The sequence below is a fragment of the Scyliorhinus torazame genome, chromosome 14 (genome assembly GCF_047496885.1).
Source record: "Scyliorhinus torazame isolate Kashiwa2021f chromosome 14, sScyTor2.1, whole genome shotgun sequence".
In the NCBI taxonomy this organism is placed as follows: domain Eukaryota; kingdom Metazoa; phylum Chordata; class Chondrichthyes; order Carcharhiniformes; family Scyliorhinidae; genus Scyliorhinus; species Scyliorhinus torazame.
In genome coordinates, this window is record NC_092720.1 from 11,732,587 (window position 1) to 11,758,467 (window position 25,881).

The following is a 25,881-nucleotide window of genomic DNA, read 5'->3' on the forward strand; positions in this document are numbered from 1 at the left end:
GAGTTGGGACATCCTCTTTATTGTGAGACCTGGTGCCCTTTCCTTCCCTAGTACTGGAGCATCACTAAGATGGCATGGCCAGTTCTGGATCGTGACAAAGTTACTTGGCCCAGTTACGGTGCGGCTAACACCGTCAGAAGAAACACAAAGCCCTGCCTCTGAATGGACTGTGGTGGGCTGAGTCCTTAGGTGAAAAAATGGAATAAACGCGGCGGTTTAAACAAAATCCTCTCTTCAGTTTTAAGGTTTTCAACAGTTGAGAAGCAGGAAAGGTCTTTGGATTGTGAGGGATATTTGTTTTAAATCTCAAAACGTGTCGGGTAATTTAAGTTTCTTTTTTTTTTTCTTTATTTAATGTTTCGTAGATGAGTTTACCACAGAGTGGAGAGGAAACAGAATGAAAATCTAGTCCTGATTTAATGTTTCTTTTCGCTTTCAGGCAATGGCTTCATCAGTTCGTCTGAGGGGGTCGCGTGGTCAAAATAAATCCTTCTCTCCTGGACTTTTTCTCTCTCTCTAATTAAATTGGTTTAATTTTGTAACTTGTGCAGATGGGTCCAGTTCAGCTTGCTGGTGCCTTGGCTCCTGCTATGTCGCCTCCTCTTGGTTGACTACCTTGCCCCCGTTCATGGTTGGCGTTCCTGAACTTTTCCGTGAGCGTGTCGCTTTGTCCCCTATTTCATGCATCGATGGCTCTCTGTACATGCAAACTGGAAAAGAGAAAAGGGAAGACATAAACGTGAGGTCAATCTCAGATCCACTTCTTCCCTGACACAGACAGAACCTCGCAACCGGGGGAATTCCTGCCCAGTTGTGCATCTGCTCAGGTGAAAACTGTGACGTCACAGAGTCCCTGAGGGCACTTCCGCTCAGACTGGAATTAACGGCTAACTCTTGCAGAGCAAGCAGCAAACATTCTTATATTGGCGAGTGCAGGCAGTTCATAAGTTCATAAGATACACGAGCAGAATTAGGCCACCCGGCCCATCGAGTCTGCTCTGCCATTCTATCATGGCTGATATGTTCCTCATCTGCCATCTACAATGTTACAGGCCAAGAATTGGATTGCAAAATCAGCCAGAGCATCTCCTCCCTGGAACACATGACCCAAGAGCGGGAGTTGGCAAGTTACCCTCCAGAGCCTGAACACCCTCAATGCGATCTTGGCTGATCCCATCCTGGCCTCAACTCCACCGTCCTGCCCGTTCTCCATAACCCTTCAACCCATTCCCAATTAAAAACCTGTCTAACTCCTCCTTAAATTTACTCACTGTCCCAGCATCCACCGCACTCTGGGGGGTAGCGAATTCCACAGATTCACAACCCTTTGGGAGAAGTAGTTTCTCCTCAACTCTGTTTTAAATTTGCTGCCTCTTATTCTATGATTGTGACCTCTCGTTCTAGAATGCCGCACAGGAGGAAGCATCTGCTCCAAGTCTACTTTATCCACACCTTTCAGCATCTTGTATACCTCAATGAGACCTCCCCTCATTCTTCTAAACTCTAGAGAGTATCGGCCTAAACTGTTCAATCCCTCCTCATACGACACAGAGTCACAGGATAGTTACAGCGTAAGAGGAGGCCATGAACTATAAAACCTTACGTCACAGGAGCAGGAGTAGGCCACTTGGCCCATCGAGTCTGCTCCGCCATTCAGTGAGATCACGGCTGATCTGAAGAGAAAACCCTCAACTCCGCTTTCCCACCTTATCCCCGAACCCTTAATTCCCTCACTGATTAATAATCTGTCTCTCTCGGCCTTGAACATTCTCAATGACCCAGCCTCGGCGGTAAGGAATTCCACAGATTCGCCACCCTCTAAATTCCTCCTCATCCCTGTGTGGACTGAGTGACCCTTTACTCTGAGACTATACCCTCTGCTCCTTGACTCTCTAACAAGCAGTTCACCAAGTGCCATTCCCTTGCCTTCTTTCCGTAGCCCCGCACATTCATCCTTTACAGAAAATCAAATCTTCTCTTGAATGCCTCGATTGAACCTGCCTCCACCACATTCTCAGGCGGCTCATTCCAGAAACAGGCCTCTCACTGCCCTCATGTCGTCATTACTGCTCGTTTCAACCTGCTTATCGAGGACTTTCACTGTTAATTGCTCTGCCTACACATCGCCCAGAATCTTCCCATATTCTTTCAGTGTCGGTTCTGGTGTGAAAACTGGTGAGAATCCCACCGACGCTGATGGTGGGAAAACTCACCAAATATTCAGCCTCCTTCGCAAAAATCTTATTTCCTACGTGATTCACGCCGCGCTCATGGTGGCTTGCCTCTGATTCGCTCGCCCCCGTTAAACTTTATCTCCGAAATCAGTGGGGCGCTCCATGTAAACACCTCCCCAGAACTGGTCCCAAGTCCAGTCGGGACGAGGATGCCAGGGAAACATCCCCACGTTTCACAGAGGGAGCCCTCACCAAACAGCTGGAAGGTGTTGAGCAGAGGCCTGACATCCTGTACCCCGCGATTGGTCAGGCATGAGTGAGTGCCACCTCTCTCCATTAGGGAGGGGGCTACAGTGCAGAAAGGAGATACCTTAGGCACCTTCTTCGTGCAGCCTGAGTGAGTCTGCCGCCTCACGTCTCCCGCTGCTCCCCTTCGTACACCACTCACATCTCCACGGGAATCTCTAGGGGTGCACATCTCCAAAACTCTGTCCTGGTCTACCCACGTCAATGCTACCACCAACAAAGCACAACAGCGCCTATACTTCCTCAGGAAACTAAGGAAATTCGGCATGTCCATATTAACTCTTACCAACTTTTACAGATGCACCATAGAAAGCATCCTATCGGGCTGCATCACAGCCTGGTATGGCAACTGCTCAGCCCAGGACCACAAGAAACTTGAGAGAGTCGTGAACACCGCCCAGTCCATCACACGAACCTGCCTCCCATCCATTGACTCCATCTACACCTCCCGCTGCCTGGGGAAAGCGGGCAGCATAATCAAAGATCCCTCCCACCCGGCCTACTCACTCTTCCAACTTCTTCCATCGGGCAGGAGATACAGAAGTCTGGGAACACGCACGAACAGACTCAAAAACAGCTTCTTCCCTGCTGTTACCAGACTCCTAAATGACCCTCTTATGGACTGACCTCATTAACACTACACCCTGTATGCTTCATCCGATGCCGGTGCTTATGTTGTTACATTTGATACCTTGTGTTGCCCTATTATGTATTTTCTTTTATTCCCTTTGCCTTCCATGTACTTAATGATCTGTTCAGCTGCTCGCAGAAAAATACTTTTCACTGTACCTCGGTACACGGGACAATAAACAAATCCAATCCAATCTCCCAGCCACCTCAACGGTTCCCAACTCTCTCTCCCCCCCCTGCCCCGCCATTCACCTCACTCCCCATGGTCCCCCCCCAGGAGATAATCTGCTCCTCAGATCCCCGCTCATGTCCAGCCTTCTTCACCATCTGACCAGGCACAACTCCCACCTACACTCTCCCCACCTGTCTCATTGCAGGATAAACTCGAGCACAACCGGCCTGATTGGGCACAGCTTGCCGGAGTCATGCCCGAGTTTATTTGCCTCACGCCCTATGAGGAGAGAGCCCTTCAGCTGGCCAGTGAGGAACAGGACAACTCCTGTGCAGAGGGCAAGGTGGGGGGCACCAGACAAAAGTGAGAACCCTCAACACATCCAGCCATGGTGCACGCCTCATGCGAGTTAACTTTCTCCCATCAGTCTGCCCCTGTGATGCGCGGATGCCATCTCGTCAATCAGTCAACCATCCAAGACCATTGTCACGCCCAGACTAAAGCTCTCCGAGAGAGATCTCAGAAACAGCTGTCACCCTCCACCAGCACAGACACTCATACCTCGGTGGGATTAACTGGTTGGCAGGCATCTGAATCACTCACTGGTGAGAGCGCCTCACAGCTGAAGATCCACAGCAGGTGGGGGACGAATTCCGGAGACCAGGTCCCTGGCTGATGTTGTGCTCCTGGGTCTAGCCATCCCAGAGCTCCTGGACCTGCAAAGACAGAGTCGTGGGCATCAGGAAGGGATGACAGCATCCCTCCTCGGACTACAAGGCCGACGGATGGAGTTCCATCCCCTTCTGTCTGAGGAGATGGTGCTGCCAAAACTGCGAGGGTGGTGTCCACAGTGGAGGCCTTGGCGCCTGATCTGCACTCCGTGATGGGGGATGTCCGCTCCATGGCTCAGCTCACGGCCTCCATGGTGCAGGGCTTCAACTGCATGGTGCAGGCACTGGTGGGAATGCATGTGGCTGTGCCAGAGGACGACACGACTTCTGGACTTCACTCCAGCTGCCACCCTGTCCCACGGAGGTGCCCAGGGCCCCCGCGCACCCAAAGGGAAGAGGATCAGCAGGACGGTAGGTTGGGCTTCCAACCAGGTGCAGCCCACTGGCCCTCCCCTTCCCTGAGAGTGATATACCTCCAGCCCCGCACACCGAGGAGAGCAGCACTGCCACACCCGTGCAGCTTGAAAGAACGTCCAGACCCTCGGGGATGCCCACAAGGTCATCTCAGGCAACACGACGTGGAAGTCATCAGGATGACCCAACCTCATCCGTGGTTCCTAGAAGAGTAAGAAATGATAGGTACCTACGGGCATGGATGAACTTTGGCACCATTGTTATATCATTTTTGTAATAAACATCCCTTTGTTCACCCACAAATGGCGCCATGCTCCAGAAAACCCCCGTGCAAACTCAGTGCTTGATCCCTGGACAGTGAGAGAATGACAGTGCTGCGCCTCTCCCAACTCCACCGCTCTGGATGATGCAGTAAAGGCAGGACACTGCTGACTCGGTTCCGCGCCCCCCCCCCCCCCCCCCCCCAACCCCCCACCACCGACATCAACGCTCAGACCTCTTGTCTGCCAGTCGTCTACAGTGATGACCATACCAGGGCCTAAAAACGTGCCGAGGGGCTGCCTACCTCGTACGTAGGGGGAGGAAAACACTGGAAGCCTGTCCTTGGATGAGGTGTCCAGCGTCTCTGAACCCCATGATCAGTCCACTCAGTGGCAGGTCGTGCTCAGCTCTGTGTCAGGCAGGAGTCAGACATTTGGCAGAGGGGAAGAGGAACATCTCTCTGCCCTCGCTGCAAGTCATCATCATTCTCCGGCAACATCTGGCCAATCGCTTCAGTGCCCTGCTCATGAATGTAGCCACCATGACAATGACCTCTCACAGGCATCACTGTAGTTCGAGCGGATATCCGACCCCGTGGTGGGAGAGGTCTTCACATCCTAGACCTGGTCATCACCCAACTGAACGTCAATGGGGGAGTCCCTAACCCTGCGACCCACGCAGGCTCTGGCCATCGTCCGAGGTCTTCCTCCTCCTCCACAGGCTGCCCCTTAGCACCCTCTTCGACAGCCTCCTCATCTGAGGAGATGTGGTACTTCTCCATCCCCTCCTTGTCCAGTTGCTCGCCCCGCTGCAGTGGCAGGTTGTGGCAGAGCGCAGTACACCATTGTGAGGCGGGACACCCTCTGGGGGCTGAATGGGAGGGCTCTCCTGACCGGGCCAGGCACCGGAACTGCATCTCGACCAGCGCACACGTAGACACATGAACCACATTGTACCAAGTCTCAGCGGGTGTTTGGGGCCTCCGCACTGGCATCATTGGAGCCATCCCTCCGTCATTGCTCACCCTCAAAAGTCTGCGAGTGCCGCCAGATGTAACTATCATGGATGTTTCCTGGGACAGGAGCACACACCTGGATGACTTGTACCATGTGGTCACAGAAGATCTGGGCATTGAGGGAGTGGTTTTGCTTGCGGCTCACGCATGGCGCCCCACGCCACCATGGGAAACGCAGAGCCATGTGGGTGCAGCCAATGATAACACACACACCAAGGGTATGCCAGTTATGCGGGTGAAGTCCATGGCCTTGGCATCCTGGGTTGCCTGGTCCTAGACCAAGCTGATGTACATGAGGACCCTCCCACATACATGTATCTGTGATCTCCATTATGCAGTTGTGCATGGCTGACCAGGAGATGCCTAACAGGTTACATGTGCGTTCCAGAAACAAGCCACTGGCATGGAAGTTCAGAGTGGCAGAGACTTTAGGCCCACAGGAAAAGGGTGCCTTTCCAGTCCACGTGGTGCCAACTCTTGCATCACCTGGTACAGGTAGTCCACCATCCCCCAGGTCAGACACAGTCTTCTCCGACACTGGACCTCTGACATCTGGAGGTAGGAAGTTCTATGTCGGAACACCCATGGCCACCATTGTGGCTCCACACCCGGGAGATCAACAGGACCTGCGTCCCCCTGCTCTGCAGGGCGCTGTTCCTGGCCACATGTAGTGGCAGGTCGATGTTGCTGCTGCTGGTCGATCACAACCAATTGCGAACTCGACTGGCTCCATCATTCTCCGGAATCATAAACTGAAAGAAAGGGAACATGAAAGTGACCGATGAGGATCCCTGGCAATGCCCTGACCTCAGCCCTCAACAGGACCTGGGACATCCACCCATGCACATCCCCCCTCTGTGAGCGCCTTTCCACTCAGCCTCATTCCTCCTCCTGTCGCACATTAACCACAGCTGTTTCTTCTCAACATCACCTGAAGGACTTCGACCCTCAAGAGCCTCAATGTTCCACTTGCCCCCACCAAGGGCGAAGAGTGAGGGCAGTTCAATGGCCACGCGCTCTAACCTCACCAGGGAACAAGACGCTGTCCCCGTCAACTCTTGAATTGGGGCCACATCTGTGTCACCACTCTGTTATGCAGACATGAGTGTGAGCCTTGGGAGTTCAATGCTTCCAACTATTTTGATCAACACAAATAACCAGGTAATCTGAATCAAATAAACTTAGGGACAAATTAAGAGACAGTCCCTTAAAGGGAAACTGCCTTAAACAAAACGCGAATCACAAATGGGTTAAAAATTGGGTGCCAATCAGTAGCACTTACGCATTGCAATGTTGACTTAATTGGCACAATTGACTCATCAAGGAAGAGTCAGGGAACTGAACAGGCAATGGATGTCCCCCTGTGGCAGACAAGGCACACCAGATTTGTGTGAAGACTGCAATTAGTATGTCCCCTTTATCCTTGGAGCAGACCACCTCTCCCGGACGCCAGCGTGCTGTCCCAGGTGCAGATTTTTTTTTTTTTTTTTTAAATCGAGGGAGTCTTCCCGCCAGGAGTGGCGGCAGAGAGCAGGTCCTGTGCCAGGTACACTGATGTCACGTGCTCCAGCCTCGAAATTACTGAGGCGAGCCTCCTCCATTTTGTAGCTGTCAGCAAGCAAGCACAGGACTGTGCGAAGAACTGAAGGTGGATCTTTTTGGACTAAGGAGCAGGCCAGGATCTCATAACTAAATCTGCTGGAGAGAGCTGCACAGGAGAGTCCACCGTAGGACAAAGCAGTGCTGGTGTGAGCTCCAGGACCTCTGATGAACACCCTCTGCCGGAGTGTAACATTGAATGACAAAGCAAGCTGAGACTGTGAGGACCAAGCCGGCTCACCTGTCGCATTAAAGCGAAGCCAACATGGTGGGTCACGAAGGTTGGCCGGTTGGTAAAAATGGTCTCCAGAAAAGAAGTTTGAAAAAGACTGCCTGAGAGGGCACCGTCATCCCCCCATCTCTCATGGGCTGTGATTAAACAAGCATTCCAGCTGGAACAGCCAGTCTCCCAAACACTAATCCCTGACAACCTGGCCTCCATAACCAGTGGCCTTGAACTTCCAGACAGCTCTGCCCTCTGGCTGTAAACTGCTTCCAGTTCCCCCTCTGCGACTGGCACCTGGATGGCGATGGCAACCTGAGCCCTCACCTCCGACACCCCCTGTGGCGGTCAAGGGGCGGGCTCTCATTGGGCCGTTGTAAAGTGAGTGGGGATGTCCCGAAGGGAGGCCTCGCTAATGATATCGAAATGTGGCTCCCGGCCTTCCCCAGTGGATTTCTCGTTGCGCTGTCTGCCAGGGGCCTGGAAAATCGTGACCTCGACGGAAAGAATCCGATTCTCGCCGAGTTTTATGCCCGGGTCACTGTTCTGAATGACGGCTAATGCGGCCTCAAAATTGCCCCCCTCATTCAAGCTCACTCTTTAATGATTCCCAACGCCATCGAGACCACAATGTCGTGCGCTCCCCAGGAACATGCCTCGAGCCGCAGTGCCAACTTCAGTGCTCTTCCTGGTGAACTATTCCAGTTATTCCTTCCCTAACCTTCTCTGCCTCCCTCTTCTTCTTTAAGTTGCTCCTCAAAACATGCCTCTTCGATTAAGCTTTTTCCCATCTGTCCTCACATCACTGTGTGTGGCTGAGCGACACATTTTGTTTGACAATCGCTCAAGTGTAGTGTTTAGCGATGTTCCACCAAGAGGGCGGTACGGTGGCGCAGTGGTTAGCACTGCGGCCTCATGGTGCCGAGGTCCCAGGTTCGATCCCGGCCCCGGGTCATTGTCCGTGTGGAGTTTGCACATTCTCCCCGTGTCTGCGTGGGTCTCACCCCCACAACCCAAAGCTGTGCAGGGTAGGTGGATTGGCCGCGCTAAATTGACCCTTAATTGGAATTTTTATTTTAATTGTCTCGGGTGGTGCATTTAACGGAATTGACTGCAATTGAACTGAATATTAAACAATGCTTACAACAGGCGCCAATCTGATGTGCCGTGAAGCAAGAAGAATTTCCGGACCAAAACTACAAATTGTTGTTGGATTTTCACCGCGCCAATCACATCACAACATCCTGACATTCAAGGGCACCCATTGATGATACGAATGGGCAAGTTCAGGAACACATCATTCAGGTTTAATTCGCAAATAAATCAGGGTGGCTAATCTTCCGTCTCTCGTCTTCCGTGTCCGACCCCAATAACACACCAGGGAAAAACTTGCCGTTTCCCCACCGGATAATTAAGATGATATATTCTGATGTTGCCACGGGCCCGGTGGTTGCCGGGGAAGCAGGTTAACAGGAGCTGGTTTGGCTGTTTAGGTCTATGAAAAACGTATGCAGCTGCCTGTGGAGCTGATAGGACATTTGCTGCCAACATGTTAACTTCTTGTCACTTAGACTTTTCCAGCTGTGTCTCAAGTGAGAGGATTATGCGGGAAAAAGCCTTTTCCTGGCATAACTTTCTCTTTTCAATTGGTGCTACTCGCGCTCTGAATATCCTATCCCACACAATCGTTCTGCTCCCGACTGATTCATTCTCTCACCTCCCACTTCCTTTCCTCCTACAAGTTTTTATAACACAAAGCTTGGTGTCAATCACTTAGCGTGTGTATATTTCTTCTCTGAGTTTTGTGTTGAAAGCCTTGTTAGTTTTTGTCCGTATATGCTCCTCAGAGGCGCCATGCTACATTTCACTGAGATATAAGGGCTGTCTAAATAAAAGGTATATCTTGCATTTATATAGCGCCTTTAAATACCCCAGGGCATCACCAAGCACTTTTCAGCAACGTTTGGAATACAGCCACTGCTGTTGAAAATGTGGCAGCCAATTCTGCACACAGCAAACTGCCCCAAACAACAATGTGAAGATGGCCAGAGATAATCTGTTTTCAGGAGAGTTGGTAGAGGGGAAAAGATTAGCCCCAGGACACTGGGGAACACACACTTGCTCGTCTTTGAAACAGTACCATGGGATCTTCTCTGGCGACCTGAGAGAGCAGAACAGGACATGTTTTTTATGCCTTACCTACGACAGTGCAACCTTCCCTCAGAGGTGGGTTTGGGACTGTCGGGCTCGACTAGTTCCTCAAGTGAGATGTGAACCCATGACCTCTGCCTCACTATCCACTGACCTCCTGCTGACACCTGCAAGCTACTGGCATTGAAAAGAGACCAAGGTTGTGATTGGATTGGAAAATACAGAAATTTGAAAAAGCCCTGTCACCATGCGGGACAGACCCAATATATTAGTATTCACTGACTCTGCAATTCCCACATATTAATATTTGATGATTGTGCAAGTGTTAAATATTAATATTTGATGGCTGAATATTAATATTTCACACTCACACAAAAACATTAAAAAAACAAGTTCAATGTTGTCATGATGTCAGCAATTATTGAAACTTTCCCAAAAGTTTTTATCACATTTATTTTTGATGGAAGTCAGGTAGGATGTTAGTGCCCGAGGAAAGAAAGACCTCTCTGTTTTGGCAACAAGGGCAGATTTTAAACACTGCCAGGGCAGGAACATGTTAGGTATAGAGTATAACTCCCACTACACTGTCCCCATCAAACACTCCCAGGACAGGTACAGCACGGGGTGAGATACAGAGTAAAACTCCCACTATACTGTCCCCATCAAACACTCCCAGGACAGATACAGCACGGGGTTAGATACAGAGTAAAGCTCCCTCAACACTGTCCCCATCAAACACCCCCAGGACAGGTACAGCACGGGGTTAGATACAGAGTAAAGCTCCATCTACACTGTCCCCATCAAACAGTCGCAGGACAGGTACAGCAAGGCGTCAGATACAGAGTAAAAGCTCCTACTACACCATCCCCATCAAACACTCCCAGGACAGGTACAGGACGGGGTTAGATACAGAGTAAAGCTCCCTCTACACTGTCCCCATCAAACACTGCCAGGGCAGGTACAGCACGGGGTTAGACACAGAGAAAAGCTCTCTACACTGTCCCCATCAAACACTTCCAGGACAGGTACAGCACGGGGTTAGATACAATGTAAATCTCCCTGTACACTGTCCTCATCAAACACTCCAAGGACAGGTACAGCACGGGGTTAGATACAATGTAAATCTCCCTGTACACTGTCCTCATCAAACACTCCCAGGACAGGTACAGCACGGGGTTAGATACAGAGTAAAGCTCCCCTGCATTGTCCCCATCAAACACTCCCAGGACAGGTACAGCACGGGGTTAGATACAGAGTAAAGCTCCCTCTACACTGTCCCCATCAAACGCTCCCAGGACAGGTACAACACGGGGTAAGATACAGAGTAAAGCTCCCTCTGCATTGTCCCCATCAAACACTTCCAGGACAGGTACAGGACGGGGTTAGATACAGAGTAAAACTCCCTCTGCATTGTCCCCATCAAACACTCCCAGGACAGGTACAGCATGGGGTTAGATACAGAGTAAAACTCCCTCTACACTGTCCCCATCAAACACTTCCAGGACAGGTACAGGACGGGGTTAGATACAGAGTAAAACTCCCTCTGCATTGTCCCCATCAAACACTCCCAGGACAGGTACAGCATGGGGTTAGATACAGAGTAAAACTCCCTCTGCATTGTCCCCATCAAACACTCCCAGGACAGGTACAGCATGGGGTTAGATACAGAGTAAAACTCCCTCTACACTGTCCCCATCAAACACTTTCAGGACAGGTACAGGACGGGGTTAGATACAGAGTAAAACTCCCTCTGCATTGTCCCCATCAAACACTCCCAGGACAGGTACAGCATGGGGTTAGATACAGAGTAAAGCTCCCTCTGCATTGTCCCCATCAAACACTCCCAGGACAGGTACAGCACGGGGTTAGATACAGAGTAAAGCTCCCTCTGCATTGTCCCCATCAAACACTCCCAGGACAGGTACAGCACGGGGTTAGATACAGAGTAAAGCTCCCTCTGCACTGTCCCATCAAACACTCCCAGGACAGGTACAGCACGGGGTTAGATACAGAGTAAAGCTCCCTCTGCACTGTCCCCATCAAACACTCCCAGGACAGGTACAGCACGGGGATAGATACAGAGTAAAGCTCCCTCTGCACTGTCCCATCAAACACTCCCAGGACAGGTACAGCACGGGGTTAGATACAGAGTAAAGCTCCCTCTGCACTGTCCCCATCAAATACTCCCAGGACAGGTACAGCACGGGGTTAGATACAGAGTAAAGCTCCCTCTACACTGTCCCCATCAAACACTCCCAGGACAGGGACAGCACAGGGTTAAATACAGAGTAAAGCTCCCTCTACACTGTCCCCATCAAACACTCCCAGGACAGGTACAGCACGGGGTTAGATACAGAGTAAAGCTCCCTCTGCACTGTCCCCATCAAACACTCCCAGGACATGTACAGCACGGGGTTAGATACAGAATAAAGCTCCCTCTACACTGCCTCTTTAGTTTCCAACAGACCTTTTCTAAGAAAAGGCTCCTCACTGCACCAACACTTCATTATCTGATGACGCACAAGAAGGTTAAGTAAGTATTAAGAGAAGTCATTCAGAGAATGAAATATCTATTACAATAAAATTTCCTTCATCCAGGCGGCACAGTGGTTAGCACTGCTGCCTTATGGATCCGTGGGCCCGCGTTCAAATCTGGCCCCAGGTCATTGTCTATGTGGAGTTTGTGCATTCTCCTGTGTGGGTCTCTCCCCCACAACCCAAAGATGTGCAGGGTAGGTGGATTGGCCACGCTAAATTGCCCCTTAATTGGAAAACAAAAATCCTGTTTCCAGCTGAGTTTACGTGCGCACTGGTCTTGAGGAATATTTGAAAAAAATATTGATTTTTGACCCTCCCCTCAATATTTCCCAACTCTTCCAGCTCACAGCTGTTTGTTTTAGCTATTGATGTAAATATGAAAGCACAACTAGTCCGCGGTAAAACAAATTCCTACTTAAACCAGTGCGGGAAGGGCTGGAGCATCAGGATATGATGTCACAGCAAAAGATGAGGGGCTGTTTAGCACAGGGCTAAATCGCTGGCTTTGAAAGCAGACCAAGGCAAGCCAGCAGCATGGTTCAATTCCCATACCAGCCTCCCCGAACAGGCGCCGGAATGTGGCGACTAGGGGCTTTTCACAGTAACTTCATTTGAAGCCTACTTGTGACAATAAGCGATTTTCATTTTTCATTTCATGTAACTGACTTGTGGTGAGTATTTTATCTTTCGAACCATGTGTAATTTATTAGTAATTGTGTGGTTTTATTAGCAGTTGTAAGATTTACTCGCAGTTCTGAAGCTCATTTGGAGGAGCAGGATTAAGAAAAAAGTAATAAATTAATGAACATAATAAAGCTGTCAGGACAGGTGCCATGCTGCAACTGCAGAATGACGGACCTCTTGGACACCAAGGTGACCCAAAGCAAATACGTCCACAGCTTGAGGAGCTTCTGCCCAGAGTCATTGACCTGAAGGCTCTGCTGCAGGCACTATGATGCATCAGGGAGGGGAAAGCTGGACACTTTATTCCAAGGGGCGGTCACACCCTTGCCTGGGCAGAACTTCAGATTTGTCAATGGTCAGGGACAGGAGGAGGTGACTGCTGGTATGGTGGAACCTGTATGCAGTCCTGGAGGTGCCTCAGCCCCTGGCTTTGTCCAACAGGAACGAACAAGGTGCTTGCTGGATGTGTGGGCGAGCTGAAGGACTGCTGGGTGGGTGACCATGGTGAAGGATGGCATTCAACTGTGGGGTGGGGGGGGGGGGGGGGTTGACAGAGCGGAATGCGGTAATGACAAGAGACAGTTGGTGAACTTGCAGTGGGAGGGGGAGGAGTTGTGATGATCAAGGTTGGGAATTAAATATTCCAGGGTACATAATATTTAAGATAGACATGCAGAATGGCAAATCATTAGGGGGGGGGCAGGTTTGGGTGCCTTGACAATAAAGGATGACGTAAACACCGAAGTGAGAAAGGATCTGAGCTTAGAAGAGCATGAAGTATAATCAGTACTCGGGGAAATTAGGAATAGCATGAGTCAGGAAACACTGGTGGAAATATTTCATAAGTCCCCTAATAATAGTTGTGCTATGGGGCAGAGCATTAAACAAAGCACTGTAACAAAGGAAATGTAATATTTATGGGGGCCTTTAATCTTCCTATAGGCTGGGTCACCCAAATTGGCTGGTTTAGCATAATGGGCTAAAACAGCTAGAACAAGACCAGCCGCATGGGTTCAATTCCCATTCCAGCCTCCCCGAACAGGTGCCGGAATGTGGCGACTAGGGGCTTTTTACAGTAACTTCACTGAAGCCTACTTGTGGCAATCAGCTATTATTATTACAGAAGGTGGGTTTATAGAATGCTTCTATGACAGTTTTGGGGAGAAATATATTGTGGATCCACCAGGAATAAAACTATCTGTGATCTAGCATTGTGTAATGACGCAGGATTAATTAATCATGTTATAGTACACGGTCCACTGAGAAATAGTGATCATAATACCATGTTACGTTTGAAAGTTACATAGTCCAATCACAAACAAGGTTTTAAAACGCAAACAAAGCTAGTTTCAGTACACTAAAAGGGATGGAAGTAAATGGGCAATGGGGAACATTTAAAGAAACAATTCAAAATGTTCAACAAAAATATATTCCATTGAAAAACAAGCGAATATTTTGGCTGCTACTTGGCGGTCACGTTAGCCGCAGGTGCAAACCATGGAATGGCTGCTAAAGCTCGTGAGAAGCCCAAAACGGGATTTGCGGCAGTAAGATTTTGGGTTGTAATCTTCCCTACCACCCCCCTCCGAATGACATGATCAGGTTCATGTCCAGGAATGGCGTGAGCTTGATTAGCATATCGTATAATACATTTGCATGTAATTATAGGGCTTAACACCGCCACCCGTGCGCTCAACGCATCGTCCCCTCCTAAAATGTGACATCATGCCAGTGTGAATCACTATTGGTTATCAGTTGTGATGACCATGCCATAGGCACACAGGTAAGTAAAGCCCCCAACAGGTGAGGGACAGGTGATCCACACGCTGGTTGTCAGTCTGACAGATTTTGGGGAGAATCCGCCCTTTGTGACTCTCTTAACAATAAAAAACACATTTTTCATACCAGAAATAAGACGGTAACCTGGGGGCTAAAAAGAGAGAGGAAATTAAAGAAATTAATATTGGCAGAGAAGAAGGGCGGCACGGTAGCATAGTGGTTAGCACTGTGGCTTCACAGCACCAGGGTCCCAGGTTCGATTCCCTGCTGGGTCACTGTCTGTGCGGAGTCTGCACGTTCTCCCCGTGTGTGCGTGGGTTTCCTCCGGGGGCTCCGGTTTCCTCCCACAGTCCGAAGACGAGCAGGTTAGGTGGATTGGTCATGCTAAATTGCGCTTAAGGGTCCAAAAAATGGATCGGAGGGGTTATTGCGTTAAGGGGATAGGGTTGAAGTGAGGGCTTAAGTGGGTCAGTGCAGGCTCGATGGGCCAAATGGCCTCCTTCTGCACTGTATGTTCTAAAAAATAAGTATTGGAGAAACTTAAGGGACTAAAATCCCTGGGGCCTAATGTCCTATACTCTGGGGTTCGAGAAACCAAGAGCTGCAAATTCAGTGAATGTGCTGACGAAGATTTTCCATAATCGCTTAGATTTAGGAACAGTCCCATTAGATTGGAAGTTGGAAAATGTTACAATGCTTTTTGACAAAGGAGGGAAAGATCGTAAACCCCAAACTACAGGCCAGTTAGTCTAACATCAGTTGTTGGGGAAATGTTGTACTCTGTTATTAAGATAACCCTAACAATGCACTCAGTAAAGTTTGTATGAGAGAACAAGTCAACATGGTTTTACTATTCGGCAAATATATCAGAGATTTTTGAGGATGTAACTAGGAGGGTGGGTAAAGTAGAACCTGTAGATGTACCTGGATTACCAAAAGGCAGTCAATATGAATGAAATTAAAATCGCTTATTGTCACGAGTAGGCTTCAATGAAGTAACTGTGAAAAGCCCCTAGTCGCCACATTCCGGCGCCTGTTCGGGAAGGATGGTACAGGAATCGAACCCGCGCTGATGGCCTTGTTCCTCTTTACAAGGCAGCTGTTTAGCCCACTGTGCTAATCCAGCCACTCTGTTAAGGAGCCACACAAAAGGTTAACAGGCAAGGTAAGGGCTCATGGAATGGAGGGTAATATGTTAATAGGGCTGGAGGATTGGTTAATGGATAGAAAGCAGATGGGTTTAAATGGGGCCGTTGCAGGTTGGCAAGCAGTGAAATCTGGAGTGCCGCATGGATCGGTGCTGGGGCCCAACTATTTACAATCTTTATCAATATCTTAGATGAAGAGACAGAGCGTATTGTATCTAAGTTTACTTATGATACCAAGCAAGGTGGAAAGGTAAGCTGTGGGGAGGACACAAAGCAGACTACAAAGACATTTAGACAGGTTAGGTGAGTGGGGAACAAAATGATAGATGGAGTATAAATACAGGGAAGTGTGATATTTTTCACTTTGCTTGTGAGAATAGAAAAGCAGAGTATTTTTAAAAAGGTATGAAACTTTTAAGTGTTGGTGGTCAAAGAGACTTGGGTCTACTCACACCAGGAACACAACAAGTTAGCATGCAGGTGCAGCAAGCAATTAGCAAGGTAAGTGGCACATTGGCCTTTATTACAAGGGGATTGGAGTACAGGAATAAACAGGTGGGGGTTGTCCAATGATGTGAGACTGAGCAAATTGGGTTTATATTCTCTGGAATTTAGAAGAATGAGGGGCTATCTCAACATTGTGAAGGGGTTTGATGATGATGAGAGATTGTTTCTACTGGCTGGGGAGTCTAAAACAGGGGGAACATAGAACTGTGCAGCGCAGTACTGGCCCTTCGGCCCACAATGTGGTGCTGACCATTTATCCTAATCTAAGATCAACCTAACCTACACCCCTTCAATTTACTGCTGTCCATGTGCCTGTCTAAGTGTCGCTTAAATGTCCCTAATGACTCTGACTCCACCACCTCCGCTGGCAGTGCATTCCACACACACACCACTCTCTGTAAAGAACTGACCCCTGACATCGCCCCTATACCTTGCTCCAATCACCATAAAATTATGCCTCCTTGGTGACATAACAATCTCAGGATAAGTGGCCAATCATTTAAAACTGCGATTAGGAGAAATTACTTCACTCAAAGCGTTGTGGATCTTTAGAATTCCTGCTCCCAGAGGGTTGTGGATGCTCCATTGTTGAATCTCTTTAAGGCTGTGGGATAGACAGAGTTTGGGTGTCCGAGGGAATCAAGGGAAACGGGAAGTGGGCGGGAGAGTGGAGTTCAAACCCGAAATCAGCCACGTTTACTACATTCCAACGGTGACCGCACTTCAAAAAGTGTTTCATTGGCTTTGGAAGCTGGAAAGCGCTTTGGAATGTTCCAAGATTGTGAGAGGCACTAGGAAAATGCAAGTTCTTCTTGATCTTTTTCCCTCATTGTTTCTGGGATGGACCATTCATTCTGCCACATGGGAGCTACCTCGGGGCGTGGCACAAGTTTTCCTCGGTTGGGCACCATACCCCAAAGGGTCAGGAGAAAGTTTTCAACAACTCCCGCACGTTCCAAAATAGGGCAGGGTTAAACCCAAGAAGGAATGATTGCAGCATTCTCTCAGAGTAATCTGAAATGGCATTGCTACAACAGGCGGAGGGAGGGAGAGACCGATTGAGAGAGACAGAGACAGAGAGAGAAGGAAGGAAATAACAGTCAGATAGATAGAGAGAGAGAGATAGACAGAGAGGAAGGAAAATGGCAGTCCAGTAATTACAATTTTGACATATTATGGTTATTCTGGTGAATTATTGAATCGGAGCAAATAAAATCTCAAAGAAACACACCCATTTACTACAGTTGAGCACTGATCATCTAGGGTTGTCATAAAGTTCAAAAAGCAGTTAATAAATAGTCTCACAATTTTTTTTTAATATAAAGAATAGCAGTGGACCACACAGGCTGGATCGCGGGAGTACACTGCTTACGATACAACTTTACAGCACGGTAAGGAACACGTGTACAAAACACAGCATGAGCAACAAAGAGTCACAGAGCACAGGGTTCAAGCACATTGACAAAGCCATCTTGCAGAGTATAAACCGAGAGGATACAATGAACCATAATCAGCAATTTCAATGCGTTACGTTAATTACACATGAATGGGAATTACAGCAGTAGCGAGAGACAGCATCCTTCCATTGGCCAGGATTAATTGGCAAACATCCGATTCAGGCCATTTTGTACAAATTGAGCTGAAATCACGCCACCTGAAGTTCGAGAAACCCATTTTTAAAAAAATGTTACACCTACACTTTTGAGGAATGGATGCTTTGAAATTTAGTATATGAAATTTATACAGGTGTAACACTAAAGGCAGCTGCAGTGTGGGATTAAAGACAATCTTTGCACCTTGTTTATTGTTTCTTTCCTCTCTTCTGGGGCTGTTTAGCACAGGGCTAAGTCGCTGGCTTTGAAAGCAGACCAAGGCAGGCCAGCAGCACGGTTCGATTCCCGTAACAGCCTCCCCGAACAGGCGCCGGAATGTGGCGACTAGGGGCTTTTCACAGTAACTTCATTGAAGCCTACTTGTGACAATAAGCGATTTTCATTTCATTCATTTCATTTCTGACCTCAAGGAGGCTGCAGGTCATTCTGCCAATGGCCGAGGTACTGACTCTCTCCTCTGGGTCAAAGGCCATGGGTTGAAGTTCCACCCCAGAGACCTGGACCCAATATTCAAGCCAATATTCCCAACGGCAGTACCAAGGGGATGCAGCACTGTCACAGGTGCGGTCTTTTGGATGAAGTATTAAACTGAGCTATCCATTTTGTTTATGTGACTGGGCGTCAACAGGTAAACACTTAAAACGCTTTAGCGGTTCCTTTGCAACCATTCAGGCAAACGCATTACGTACTCACAACGTGGTGTCAATGCCAAAGTGTCTTGTTACTCACCCATGATTTTGACAGGTAGATTTGCTTTATTTAAATGCAACAGTTTCGAGATATATTGCACCTTTAACAAAGGAAAAGGTCCGAGGAGATTCATAGGAATGCTTATTCAACAAAATTTGGCACCAGGCCACACGAGGCAGGTGACGAAAAGTTTGGTCGGAGAAGTGGACCTTAAAGAGCATCTTAAAGGAGGAGAGAGAATCGGAGGGATGGAGAGGTCTAGGGAGGGAATTCCAGACTTTAGATCGCAGGTGTGCCCAAGAAGCCGGAATTGGAAGGGAGCAGGGATTTCGGAGGGTTGGAGACTGGAGGGCTTTGTAGCCAGGGAGGGTATTTGGAAACCAGGGCGAGAATTTTAAAATTGAGACATTCCCAAATTGGCAGCCAATGAGCGCAGAGGGTGTTGGTGAATGGTAACCGAGTTAAGATATGGGGCAGCAACATTTTGGATGAGCCCATGGTTGCGGAACGTGGAAAATGGGAGACCAGCCAGGGACGTCTTTGAATAATTGAGCCCAGAGGAAACAGCGATGTTGATGAGGTATTTCAGTAGCAGATGGGCTGGGTCAGAGGTTGAGGGAAGATGGGGAACCATGATGCCTGTAATATAGTTCCACACAACACACTGACAGAACATGCATTTGATAAAAGTAGTGTAAACGGCAAAATACGATTCTTGATCTGCACTGATCTAACTAATCTCTGTTGAGGCATTAGTTGTGACAGGTTTCAGCCCTGGGAAGGATAAAAGTTAGATAGATTTCCTGCTTTTGCCATCATATTCAGGGCAGCATGGTAGCACAGTGATTAGCACAATTGCTTCACAGCTCCAGAGTCCCAGGTTCGATTCCTGGCTTGGGTCACTGTCTGTGCGGAGTCTGCACGTTCTCCCCGTGTCTGCATGGGTTTCCTCCGGGTGCTCCGGTTTCTGCCCACAGTCCAAAGATGTGCAGGTTAGGTGGATTGGCCATGATAAATTGCCCTTAGTGTCCAAAATTGCCCTTAGCGTTGGGTGGGGTTACTGGATTATGGGGATAGGGTGGAGGTGTGCGGTTGGGTAGGGTGCTCTTTCCAAGAACTGGTGCAGACTCAATGGGCCGAATGGCCTCCTTCTGCACTGTAAATTCTATGAAAAATATCTGTGCCTAATCATTAACCTTATGGAAAATATACACGCGTGTGATAAAGGGTGAGGACTGAGTTCCTGTTGAGGTGCTCTCTTACACATCTCCTACCTCCTTTGTCACCTCATCAATGCTTATGCCTTCAGATGTCCAGGTCCAAAGCTGTGGAATTCCATCCCCAAAACTTCTCTGCCCATCCCCTTCCTCAAGTCTCTGCTTAAGACCAACCTCCTAGTGCAAACCTTCGACCCGCTATCCTATATGTCCCCACTTTCTGCCCCAATTTTCTTCTGCCCGATTACCCCCCTGGGACGCAGCTTGGGAGTTTTCACTCAAGGCGCTATATAAATGCAAAGTGCCATTGCGATCCAATTCACTGCTGACACTCACTGTCACGTGAAAATTCACCACTTTTACGTGGTCCTGGAGGACAGACTGAGGAGGGGTGCAAATTAGGACAAAGGGGCAGATTTTAGACCTGTGCTTTGCCAGCAAGGTATGTGGTGCAGCAACCAGTCACTGAGTTACTTCAATCCTGACAATTTCACTGTCAGTCACTCAGATGGCTGTTACAGAGGTGCATCGCAGCTTCTGTGCCTGATCATTTAATAAAGTACTTCTAAATTATTGAACTCCCGAGATGCCTGTTCAGCTGTGCTGTCTTTGGAATGTTGCCATGCGTCCAATTAGCAGCATCTCATTCAAAGTTAGTGGGAAAAAAAAACCCACAAAGCATTTTAAATTATTGAAAGGGTAAGAAAGCCTTTTGCACACCCTACGCAGATATCGGCAGTCAATGCCAAGGAGCGTTTGGCTCTCACACACACACACACACATACCCTCTTAAAACTGGCCAGGGAAATGCCTGCAATCCACCCCCCCACCCCCCGCCGCCCCAGTGTCATGTGAGAATACCTTTAAGAAATGGGTGTTTATAAATGGGTGTGTATATGAATATCTGTAGTGAGCATACCTTTAAGAAATGAGTGTTTACGACTGCAGTGATGTCAGAGAGTGGGTGGAGCTGGGCCATCTGTCAGCTTTTTACTTTCGTTTTAGGCTGTTTGCTGCAGGGTGTGTTTTAGTTTCGTTTTCAGAGCTGGATAGCTTGAGTCACAGCCAGAAGGTGTATGAATCTCCCTCTGTAATCTAAAGACTGTAAATCGATCCTTTGGTGATTTAAAACGAATATCTGCTCTCAGTAGCGACTTTAACCTGATGTGCTTCTGTTTAAAGAGTTTTGTGTTAAGTCTTATGGATGTTAAAAGGACAGCTTAAGGAGTACTTAGTGTTGTATTCTTTGGGGATTGTATTTGAATTAATGGTTGCTAAGATGTTCATTGTATGTTTTAAAAAGGTTAACTTGAGTTCATAGAATAAACATTGTTTTGTTTAAAAAAATACTTTTCCATTTCTGCTGTCCCACACCTGTAGAGTGGGCCGTGTGCTCCCCACACCACAATCTATTAAAAGTTGTGGGTCAGGTGAACTTCATGATACACTTTGGGGTTCTCTAAACCCTGGCCCATAACAAATTGGGGGCTCGAGGAGATAAAAGTCTATCTATTGGATTGGCTCAGTGAAGTTAAAGACAGTGAGGGGAGAGCATATTGTGGTTGCTTTTCAGGTGCGGTATTTCAGTTTAAGTAGGGAGTGTGTTGAGGAAAATGACTCTTAAAGAGGCTCTGAAGTTTTTGGGGGTGGAGACGGTCACACGCAGTACCTTATGGACAGAGACCAAAAGCAGACTTAGGTTTGGCAAAAACATTGCAGTTAACATTACCTGACAAAATGCGAAAAGATGAGGTCACTAAGCATTTAAAGTTGCCTGAGATAGCGTGTGAGGGATAGAAACTGGGGACATGAGAAATACTCAAGTGGTAAAGGTAAAGGTGATCTGATGGGAGATAATAAAGAGAGTGTACCTCAGATTAAAAAAGAAATCCAGGACGGTGGAAAAGAAATGAAAAACTTCAAATGTCTTCAGTGTAATAAACTAGGCCATGTAAAGTCACAGCGTTGGTGGTTGAAGAAAAGCACTGGGAAGGCTGATGTGGTAAAACAGGATAAGACAGTGGGATTTGTTAGAATGGTAAAGGAAAGCCCAAGTGAAGCGAAGGAGGTGCAAAAGATTGTACAGTCTGATCAAGAGGTGATTCATAAGAAGGTGCCAGATCTTGTTGAAGAATTTACTTGTGTGGGTAAAGTTTACTCATGTGTATCAGGAGGAGCAGGTAAAGAAGTCACAATTTTAAGAGATGTGGGAGCTAGTCAATCTTTAATGGTAAGAAATGAGGGGTTATGTAGTTTGGGATGAATGCTGCCAGAAAAGGTGGTAATATGTGGAATTCAGGGTGAGAGGTGTAGTGTTCCATTATATAAGGTAAGGTTGGAAAGTCCAGTGAAGGTTGGTGAAGTGGTAGTAGGAGTAACAGAGAAACTATCTTGTCCAGGAATACAGTTTATCTTGGGTAATGATGTAACTGGATCGCAGGTGGGAGTGATGCCTGCTGTGGCTGATACGCCAGTGGAAAATCAGACAACTGAAGTGTTGAAGGACGAATATCCTGGGATTTTTCCAGATTGTGTAGTAACAAGGTCGCAAAGTCACAGGTTAAGACAAGAGGAGAAATCAAAGAATGAAGATGAGGTTGAAGTGCAATTATCAGAAACGATTTTTGATCAGATGGTTGAAAAAGAACAAGAACAAGTGGAGGATGAGGCGGATATTTTTAGTTCAGGAAAATTGGCGGAGTTACAACAAAAAGATATAGAAATAAAACGGATGTATCAGAAAGCATATACGGAAGAAGAATCTGAGTGTATACCAGAGTGTTATTACCGTAAAAGTAATGTCTTGATGAGAAAATGGAGACCTTTACCTATGCAGGCGGATGAAAAGTGGGCAGAAGTTCAAGTAGTATTGCCGGTGGGGTATAGAAAGGAGGTGTTGCGAGTTGCACATGAGGTACCAGTGAGAGGTTATTTTGGGAATAAGGAAAACTCAAGCTAAAATCCAGAAACATTTTTATTGGCCTGGACTCCATAAAGATGTAGTTACATTTTGTCAATCAAGTCACACATGTCAAGTGATAGGGAAACCTTAAGCAGTGATAAAACCAGCACCCAAAATACCCATTCCAGCATTTGAGGAACCTTTTACAAGGGCCCTAATTGATTGCGTAGGGCCGCTTCCTAAAACAAAAAGTGGGAATCAATATCTTTTGACTATAATGGATGTGTCTACTGGGTTTCCAGAGGCCATTCCAGTACGTAATATTACAGCTAAAAAGATTGCGGAGGAGTTACTTAAATTCTTTACTAGACATGGACTACCCGCAGAAATACAATCGGATCAGGGATCAAATTTTACCTCAAGGTTATACAAAGAAGTTATGGATAGCTTAGGAATAAAACAATTTAAATCAGCTGCGTACCATCCAGAATCGCAGGGAGCGTTACAAAGGTGGCATCAGACATTAAAGACAATGTTGAGGGCTTATTGTCACGATTATCCAAAGGATTGGGATAAAGGAATTCCATTCGTATTGTTTGCAATTAGGGATGCACCTAATGAATCAACCAAATTTAGTCCTTTTGAACTAATTTTTGGTCATGAGGTAAGAGGACCACTTAAATTGATTAAGGAAAAAGTGAGAAATTGGAAATTACATTATTGGATTACGTGTCAAATTTTAGGGAACGATGAAATAGAGCAGGTGAATTGGCTAAACAACATTTAAAAGTTGCACAAAATGTGATGAAACGGGTCGCGGACAAGAAATCCAAAGTTCGTAGTTTTGCCAGTGGGGATAAAGTTTCAGTGTTGTTACCAGTGGTAGGTGAACTTTTAAAAGCAAGGTTTTGTGGACCGTATCAGATTGAAAGGAAATTAAGTGAGGTGAATTATGTGGTCAGAACGCCAGATAGAAGGAAGACTCACCGAGTGTGTCATGTGAATTTGCTTAAAAGGTACTTTGAAAGGGAAGGAGAGGGAAAGGAGGAGGTTTTAAGGATTCTAACTCAAAGTGACGAACCAAATCCAGATGATTGTGAATTTGACATACCTCAAATTAAATTGGAAAATGAGGATGTTCTTAAAAATTGGGATAAATTGTTGAGTTACCTTCCAGAGGAAAAACAAACTGACCTGAAAGTTATTGATATCACGTGGGCAAGTTTGTAGAGATAAATTGGGAAGTACTAAAATGGCTATACATGATGTCGATGTGGGAAATGCTGTTCCAATCAATCAACATCCATACAGACTTAACCCTTTAAAATTGGCACAGGTTAACAAACAGATTAAGAGTATGCTTAAAAATGGCATAATTGAAGTGAGTTGCAGCCAATGGAGCTCCCCCATAGTGATGGTACCTAAACCAGACGGTACCCAACGGTTGTGTGTGGGCTATAGAAAGGTTAATGCAGTTACAGGAACGGACTCTTATCCTATCCCACGTTTGGAGGATTGCATTGAGAAAGTGGGACAATCAGCATTTATTTCCAAACTGCATTTACTTAAAGGTTACTAGCAGCTACCTTTATCCAAAAGGGCGAAGGAGATTTCAGCTTTTGTGACTCCAGATGGTATATACCAATTCAAAGTTATGCCATTTGGCATGAAACAGGCCCCAACCACATTTCAACGGTTAACTAACAAAGTCGTTTCAGGATTACCCAATTGTGCGGTATACATCGACGATCTGGTCATTTTCAGCCAGACATGGAAAGAACATTTAAAACATCTGATGGAGTTATTCGATCGACTTCAGGAGGCGGGTTTGGTGATAAACCTAGCCAAAAGTGAATTTGGAAAAGCCCAAGTCACTTTCCTAGAGGAGTTTCCAATACGCTCAAGACAAAGGGAAATAATTTCTTGACACTGTACGGATTCAGTGCTTTTTGAAGGAGGTTATGGAGATGGTAAGGCAAAGGAGTTCAAAGGTGAATAGACGTAGGCGTGGAGGTGGGGCAGAGGGGGGCGGGAGGTGGACTGTGTTCTCCGGAGTTGGGAAGTGGGGGGGGATACAAGGAAGAGAAGGTAGTGGAGGGAGAGAAGCCGGGAAGCTGCAGCAGCGAGGTCGGGACGGGTAGTTCAGGGAAGATGCACCTTGATGGACAGCTGAGAGAGAAAAACTGAAGAAAATAACAAAGTGCGATTGAGAGACAATGTTTCTCCGGAGTGTGGATAACTTACTGCTTTCAAAGCTGCTTTACCAGTTTCTTTATAAATGTAGAAAAAGACAAGGCAGTGCAGCCCAACTGACTGAATAAAACACACACACAACCCCACACAGACACACACACACAACCCCACACACAGCCCCACACAGACACACACACACAACCCCACACAGACACACACACACAACCCCACACACAACCCCACACAGATCACACACACACAACCCCACACAGACACACACACACAACCCCACACAGACACACACACACAACCCCACACAGACACACACACACAACCCCACACAGACACACACACAACCCCACACACAGCCCCACACAGACACACACACACAACCCCACACAGACACACACACACAACCCCACACAGACACACACACACAACCCCACACAGACACACACACACAACCCCACACAGACACACACACACAACCCCACAGACACACACACACAACCCCACACAGACACACACACACAACCCCACACACAGCCCCACACAGACACACACACACAACCCCACACAGACACACACACACAACCCCACACAGACACACACACACAACCCCACACACAGCCCCCCACACACACACACACAACCCCACACAGAGCCCCACACACAACCCCACAGACACACACACACAGCCCCACACAACCACACACACAACCCCACACAGACACACACACACAGCCCCACACAGACACACACACAGCCCCACACAGACACACACACACAACCCCACACAGACACACACACAGCCCCACACAGACACACACACACAGCCCCACACAGACACACACACACACACAGCCCCACACAGAAATACACATACAACCCCTCACAGACACACACACAGCTCCCCACACACAGCCCCACGCAGAAATACACACACAGCCCCACACACCGCCCCACACAGACACACACACAGCCCCACACAGAA

At 47.6% G+C, this 25,881-nt stretch overlaps 1 protein-coding gene across 4 annotated transcripts in view; it reads right to left on the minus strand.

The window, feature by feature from the left end:
- Positions 1-324: 324 nt before the first annotated feature.
- LOC140389521 (fibroblast growth factor 12) overlaps positions 325-25,881 on the minus strand; it is a 712,332-nt gene continuing 686,775 nt past the window's right edge. For all 4 annotated transcript variants that reach the window (XM_072473699.1, XM_072473698.1, XM_072473697.1 and 1 more), the window contains exon 5: positions 325-710. In XM_072473699.1, the coding sequence (XP_072329800.1) occupies positions 589-710 (122 nt within the window). In that variant the 3' untranslated portion in view covers positions 325-588. The remainder of the gene's footprint in view (positions 711-25,881) is intronic.